Raw genomic sequence first — 7,316 nt, forward strand, 5'->3', positions numbered from 1 at the left:
GGCATCATCTCCTCAGTCGTAATGGTTTTTTTTTCTTCTCCATTCTTCTCACTCTCACGCCCTCTCCCCCGAAAGAAGGCGTTCATCCATCCGTATTTCTCGCTCGTATCCCACGTCTGCTACATGGTGTACTACTGTACTACTGTACGCACATACTGTATACGCATTGACGCACTCGCGTCCGTCGCTTTGGAAGTTGAAGTTAGTACAAGGGAGTTCTTTGGCGCGTGTGAATGCCGGATTTGGATTCCTCAGAATTTAGCGTCACTTTGTTCGAGCTGCCGATTTGTGAGGGACCCATTGGATCCGTACGGAAGTTTTGGGGGTGAGCGTGCAATATGGTGCGGAAAGCTTCGTGTCAGATCTGATCAATTCAACCCGAATTGTGAAGTGCACATTGCAGAGACATTCCCGATCAGGGATTTCATTTTCATCGAACTGACTAACGACCAAGGTAAGAGTGGAATGCATTGCTCAAGCTTGCTTGGGTTATGCATTAGTTCAGTTTGAGGTCAGAATTTCACTTGACCTTCGGTCATCGGATTTTCCAAGAGGACCAGAATAATAATAATAATAGTATCAACGACAACAACAACAACAACAACATGAGCCAGTTCGTATTGTTTTTTTTTGTCCAAGATTTCCCACAACATTTGGTGATAAACGACTTTAGACGGCTCAAATCGTTTCCAGACACATTAACACACCTGCCAGCTGACACATTTTTCCATTTAATGGTCTCAATTTACGGATTTATTCGGGATAATAGAAGCGTGCGTCATTGCTCGAGAGGCCCGATCTCAGGCCGTGTGACCGTGAAAATTGCGGTTGATTTGAGAACCTCCACCAGGTTTCAATTCATTGGTTGGTGGTCAGTTTTTGGTCATACGAATCTGGAGGTCTCTTAACAGTTGGGAAATCGCTCAGATAAAGGCCCAGTTTTGATTTCCATCAAGCTACCTTCTCACAGGTTTGACATTGAAACCTCGTGCAGCAGTCAAAGTATTGCCATTGGGAAAAGAAATTGGCGCAAAGCCTCCTGTGCCTTAATGTGTCCGGAAATGCTTGGTTGTTTTGGGAAAATGTGATTTGTCCTTTTTCTTCATTTTGATTGCTAATTCCTCGTTTTAATGCACTACGGACAGGCACCGAAAAAAGAGCACGGTGAAGTGCTTGTCTAAATGGTACTCCACCTAAGAGTGGTTAGTTCAAATTGCTTCCGGTTTGGAGGCTAAATTGACGCATGTCGGGTGTATGTGTTTGTGCTATTATGACTCCATGTCAAGATTCTAGTTCCAATCGAGTGATTTCTTCCAGCTCACGAATCGAGGATCCTGTGGCAGGGAATTAGCTGATATTGAACAAAACCATGAAGATCCTCAAGCGACGAATTCCTCGACGATTCCTACACATTCTCACCGCAGCAACAAGTCTCTTTGCATTGTCAACAGGCGACCAAGGTCACATCCTCACCAGCAGCAACACACCCATTTCAAGGAGGGCAAGATCCGGTGTGTTCAAAATTCTTGAAACGACCAACGTCCAAACATGTCGGACCCCATTAATGCACATTTCCTCTTTCCAGCCATTTTCCCGTCGTTTCTTAGCAGTATTCAATCTCGTACTGACAATGAGCCAGGCCAGGTGTCGTTTTCTTTACCCTTTCTCAAAGCGATGGGATTACCCCAGCCAGTGGGTAAGTTAGAGATCCCATGATCCACGCCAAAGGGCAAGCATGCTTCTTTTAGCCTTTGTAGACAGCTGCGGTCTTCCTCCTCGTGTAATTTCCAATGATTAATAACGACTAGCTCCCTATGTTGAAGCTTTATTAACCTCTTGCCGTTTCCTATCCTTTAAGCACCCGTCCAACTCTCGTCATACACAAGTCCTTACGTTCCGTCCCAGCAGCAGTATCAGCAGTATCAGTACCAGTCATACAGTCCCTACCAGCCTCAGAGGCCTCAACCGCAGTATGCACAGGTTCCGCCCAGTCACTACCAATATCCCGTTCCAAATAGCTCGGGTTCGTACGGCATGGCTTCTCGAATCGACTCGGGCTTGAGTTCGGTTCGATACTCGGTCCTGCCGGATCTTCTCACCAAGTTCTCGCAAGTTGGACAACAGGGTATGCGAGCGGCCAAATCCTTCACCCAGAAGGCTCAACCTTTAATGCGCAGGTCTATGGCACAATTCCATCGCACCATGGGTCACCATTTGAACCCGAGCATAATGACCTTGGGGCGGTCAACCATAAATTCCGTGTCATCGGGGGTGGATGCACTTTCGAGCACTTTGTTAAGGCCAGACACCAAAGTGAAGGCCTTGACCACAGCCAAGGACACGGTGACTGCGTTATCCACCATTGCTGGAGCATTGATGAACGGTGCTTCCAATGATACGCGGTCACGCTCAATTCCGTCGGAGCACTTCCAGTACCAAGGGTTCGATCCCGTTGAATTCCATCAGGCAGCCAACTCCCAAAGGCTGGCCAGAGATTTAGAGCAATCCACTAACACCACCACCACCACCACCCATGCTTCTTCACTCGATACAGATACTAACACTCACATTCATAAACACCTAAATCACACTCCCTTGGAGAACGCTTTTTACACATTGGGTCAAAACGTGCTGGGTCAGAACATGACAGAACAACTGTTCCCCGTGGCCCAACAAATGGCCACGGGCTTCGGCCAGATCGGGGAGGGCCTGAGTACGATTGGTAATGCCATTCCTCTTCCTTCAGTTGAGTTCGATTCACGGGGGCTTCGCGTCAAAACGGTGGCAGATCCACCCGAACCGCAAGCCGCTAGAGATGAGAGGAATGCTCCATCCGATGATAAGGACAACACGGATGGTCGAATAACTACTAGCTCGCCTCGGTGTACCACCCCAACAGGCGGGGCAGGGCGTTGCATGGACATTCAAAATTGTCCACTACTCCTAACCAAGTTAGACACGCTGAGGAAGTCCATTTGCTTCAAGTCACTTTTCGTTCCCGGTGTCTGTTGTCCGGAATCCGGGTACGTTCAGCTTGAATTGAGGAGGATCAATCCTTTGAAATTCATCCACATGAACAATCAATTTCATTTCAGAGTTCAATTGGTGGCTTTGGACGAAAATCTAAATGCCGTGGGGTCTCTAGAAGAGATTCAACCCCAAGGAACCACGTCCAAGCCCCCACAGAGAAAACCAACCCAAGGACCACAATTACCAGCTAGACCCGCGTTTAGCGCACCCGTCTTGGCACCCAATCCAGTCAGGCCTGGGCAAGATTTGAAGAATTCCGTTCCTGGCACGGACATCGGTAACTTTGGAGAATGGGGAAATAACCTCTCGATCTGAAAACTATTTTCAAGGGTTTCTTTCAACAGAGTGTGGTGTCGCAAAAATCCCACAAGCCAGAATTGTAGGAGGCAACACGACCTTTGAAGGTGAATATCCCTGGATGGTGGCCATCTACCTTCATGGATCTGGACGACGAGAATTCTGGTGTGGAGGCGCACTTATCAGCCCAAATCACGTGATATCAGCCGCTCATTGTACTAGAGATGCCAAGAAACGACCGTAAGAAGGAAGGGGACCGATTGATTAGCGGGAGATTACAAAATACATACTTTATGTTCACAATCTTTTAGATTTAAGCCTTCTCAGTTCACCATTCGAATTGGGGAATGGGATCTTGCGGATCAAGACAGTTACAGTGAAGAATTCAGAGTCGTGGACTATAAAGCCCATCCTAGTTTCCGGCCAAATGGATTTTACAACGATGTGGCAGTATTCAAACTCGACCAACCCGTCGACTTTTCCGCGTAAGAATACAGTCGAGGGCACTTTTGAGTTAGGTTTGACGATCCCGACCAAAATATTTCGTTGGAAAGCTCAATTCAATAATGCCTTATTGCTAGAGAGGTTTGTCTCGAATGGTTGCAATAGAATAGAAATGAGGCTAACCCTTTTATCAAAAATCAAAAGGTCTTACGGAAAAAAAAATCCATTCGTAGGGAATATGTAGATGTTGATCCAGTAGCATCCTTTAAGTCAAACTTGGACAATATTTTAGTTAAGATACCTAAAAGGTTGTGGGATAAAATCGCCCCCAATTGGACAGAGGATGACTGTCTTTCAAGATTCAAGTTAAGATAGTATTTTCAGTTAATGGGAAAAGTTGACTTTAAAATGATGAGAAAAAGATCATTCTAACACTGAAAACATCAAAATAGGAGAGAAGAAAAAAAGCATTTTAAAGGATCTAAAAACCGAATACAGGAGAAGAAGAGCACTACAAATGTTTTAAATAACAAAACGGAGGAGAAAAGAGAAAAGAGGAGCCTCAAGAGGCCTAGGATTGATTGAAAACTTAAACTTAAGACTGGAGACTTACGTAACCACCAACATTGGAGGGATTTCAGTTTTTCGAAACAGGATATGTTCACAAAAATATTCATCATTACAGACACATCCAACCCATTTGTCTGCCGTTGAGCGACCGTCAAAGGACGAAAACCTTTGTCAACGAACTGCCCGTGGCCTTGGGGTGGGGTACGACATACTATGGAGGGGAGGAGGTGACCAAGCTAAGGGGTGTGCCTCTCCCGGTGTGGCAGAACGACGATTGTGACAACGCCTACTTTCAACCCATCACTGAAGTGTTCCTTTGCGCAGGCTACGCCTCTGGAGGGCGGGACGCATGTCAAGGTGATAGTGGAGGCCCTTTGATGTTGTACGACGACCAAACTCAAAGTTGGACTCTCATCGGTTTGGTCTCGTTTGGAAACAGGTGAGCTTGGTACACACATGTGGGTATTTATTCGTTTGTTTTTAAGCCTGACATAAGTTAGATATTGCAACTGAGGATTTGGGAATGCTCAAAGCTCTAGTCGGGACTTGGAACAGGAATGAAAAATAATTGGTGACAAACTTGAATTTTCGGAAAGAGAAATACGAGAGGAAAACATTTGGTATCCAGTGAGACCATTCAATAATGATAATTATTGAGAGTGAGGCCGGGATCATCGAGATTAAAGAAAGACGAGCAATAAACTAGATGCGTTCCTGATCGGGTTCCCTCGAAGAGATACCTGATTAATCGCTACTCTTTGAGCGACTACGTGATCCATGCCGAGACGAAGATCTGGACTTGGAACGGCTCCGAGACCTAGAATCTCGAGATCCTCGGGAACGGGATCGGGAGGCAGACCGACCGCGAGAATCGGAGCGGTCACGTCCGTGATCACCACCCCCTCCTCCACTGGATCCTCCACGACCTTCCTCACGGATCTTGAGCCGTCGGCCATTCAATTCGAGATCGTTCTTCTTGTCCAAAGCGTTCTCCAGACCTCTTCGGTCGGCAAACTCCACGATGCCTTGTCCTTGGTGGGAGGAATGGACATTGGTGTAGGTAATATCCCCAGAGGACCGGAAAAAGTCCTTCAAGTCCTGCAGAGACCCAAAACAATTGCCATCATTCAACAACCAAAGCAAGGGATAAATTTACGAGTTGTGCAAATAGCATTCATTACCCATTACCTGCCAAGAAGTGCGTGATGACACGTTCTCGACGACGAGACGGTAGCCGGTTCGAGGACCCGGAGGTCCTCCTCGTCTTCCATCTCGATCGTCTCTTCCGCCAAACCGTCGGTTCGCTGAGCCTCGATCTCTGCCATACCCTGCCCCTCCACGTTGACCACCACCTCCACGATCTCCTCGACTGCCCCCATCACGGCCTCCATCTCGGCCAGCCCGTGATCGAGCCAATTCCACCCGAAGCCTCTCACCCAAGAGCTCCTTGCCGTCCAATTCGTGAACCGCATCTTCGGCATCGCTGTAATTTGAAGAGACAAATCCAGAAGGATGCCACGACCCTTAACGTCGCCCACGAAGAGAGAGCGATTCCGTCGATCTCCAAGATGAATGCCAGAAAGAATCGTTCCCTGAATGTGACTGACTGAATGACTGACTGAGAGTGTGTGTGTGTGCCTTAGAGAGTGATCGACAGAGAGACCCCCGATTGATTTTCAATCATCCCAATGACTCGGTCCGTTGAACGAAAGATCCAGAGCGAATAAATACGACACTAAAACACATGATATTAATTCAGTGAGTTTGGCAACTGGCTTCAAAGGAAAAAGAGGCGTGCTCAAGAAGCATGTTTTTTTTTTATATATTCAAACCTACTCGTCTTTACCACGGGATTCCTCAACCAAGCGCAGATAGGTGGTATTTCATTATGCTTGGCGCTTTAGTAACTGACTTAAAAATAGATGAATGAGATAAAGGCAACAATCACCCACAAAATACCAACACGTCTTGAGACAAACTTGGGTCACCTAAAAGCGGCGTGCTAACCCAAAACACCTACAAAAACTTTACACAAAATGTTAGCTTGAAATTGCGAACAAAATGGAAACGGCAACACTACGCCTTTTTTTTATAGACATCGCGCTCAATCACATATCCATAGTTTCCACCCCAGAGCTTTAGTTCATCCCATGTGAAGTACAATCCCAAGAATTGGCGATGAAATAAGGTCATACTCAGTCATAAGCCCAATAGCAATGTAACCTGGAACACAATCAGCTGAAACTCCCCCAATTCTACAGAAAAAATCGATACGATGCCGGCGTCTACTTTGCTCTTTCAACATACCTTTCCACCCTCTAATCAGTCAACAGATTTCCAGGATCATCGAATAAGTACTAAAGTAAAAACCACCAAAATCCTTCGGTCTTCAACCCCATAAATATTTGATCTCGCTATCTCGCTATTTATTGGCCATCCCTAACATCCCCTAAAGCATCCTACCCCACCCAATTCATGCAAGGTTACTTAGTTAGCCATTCACCAAGACCCTCCATAACGTGTCATTAGAAGCAACCAAATTACCGATAATCGTCGAACTCGACGAATCCATATCCGTGCTTGATGACCACATCGCGCATCCGGCCGTAGTTCTTGAAGAAACGTTCCACATCGCGTTCCCGGGTGTGGCCCGGAATGTTCCCGATGAAAACGCGTTGTTCGCGACCCATGATTGCTCCTAGAAGACACAGATCAGAGGAGGATTTCCTCCAAATCAGCTTGCTTTTTGAGTGTCCGGACAGATGGTGGACGGACGATCTTTTTTCCTACAGAGCCCACTATGTACTTGGNGAGCAGAGACACTGGAGGAGGAGGCATCTCAAGTAGACTGACACTTGAGACACTTATTGCTGGCAACGGAATGAAATGTGTCTTTCTGCCAATTGAAATTGGTAGTGTTCGTGAAAGGCCCTTTGTCGACGTAATGCACTTGTGAAGTGCGCTTGATCATGGTT

The 7,316-nt window shown here is 46.5% G+C and overlaps 2 protein-coding genes across 2 annotated transcripts in view; one reads left to right on the forward strand and one right to left on the reverse strand.

The window, feature by feature from the left end:
* Nucleotides 1-142: 142 nt before the first annotated feature.
* The window catches only part of LOC131893117 (uncharacterized), a gene marked incomplete in the record, with an annotated part of 7,967 nt that continues 793 nt past the window's right edge, over nt 143-7,316 (forward strand). The window contains 8 exon segments of the mRNA XM_059243066.1: nt 143-454; nt 1,318-1,511; nt 1,586-1,696; nt 1,859-3,023; nt 3,096-3,307; nt 3,375-3,567; nt 3,639-3,812; nt 4,457-4,780. Of these exon segments, the coding sequence (XP_059099049.1) occupies nt 1,370-1,511; nt 1,586-1,696; nt 1,859-3,023; nt 3,096-3,307; nt 3,375-3,567; nt 3,639-3,812; nt 4,457-4,780 (2,321 nt within the window).
* Nucleotides 4,786-7,153, reverse strand: LOC131893152 (serine-arginine protein 55-like). The gene is made up of 3 exons (XM_059243106.1): nt 6,886-7,153; nt 5,530-5,824; nt 4,786-5,439 (listed from the first exon to the last, which is right to left on the reverse strand). Exons 1-3 carry the CDS (start codon nt 7,029-7,031, stop codon nt 5,086-5,088), a joined length of 795 nt encoding a protein of 264 aa, XP_059099089.1. The 5' UTR covers nt 7,032-7,153; the 3' UTR covers nt 4,786-5,085.

The sequence above is a fragment of the Tigriopus californicus genome, chromosome 1 (assembly GCF_007210705.1).
Source record: "Tigriopus californicus strain San Diego chromosome 1, Tcal_SD_v2.1, whole genome shotgun sequence".
NCBI classification, from domain to species: Eukaryota; Metazoa; Arthropoda; class Copepoda; order Harpacticoida; family Harpacticidae; genus Tigriopus; species Tigriopus californicus.

Bases quoted from the DNA above. Each gene is read 5' to 3' on its own strand.
- LOC131893152 (XM_059243106.1), bottom strand. From the start codon at position 7,031: ATGGGTCGCGAACAACGCGTTTTCATCGGGAACATTCCGGGCCACACC. The intron at 5,825-6,885 runs GTAATTTGGTTG...TTCAAATTACAG, and splicing joins GTCGAGTTCGACGATTATCG to CGATGCCGAAGATGCGGTTC. The intron at 5,440-5,529 runs GTAATGGGTAAT...GGGTCTCTGCAG, and splicing joins CATCACGCACTTCTTGGCAG to GACTTGAAGGACTTTTTCCG.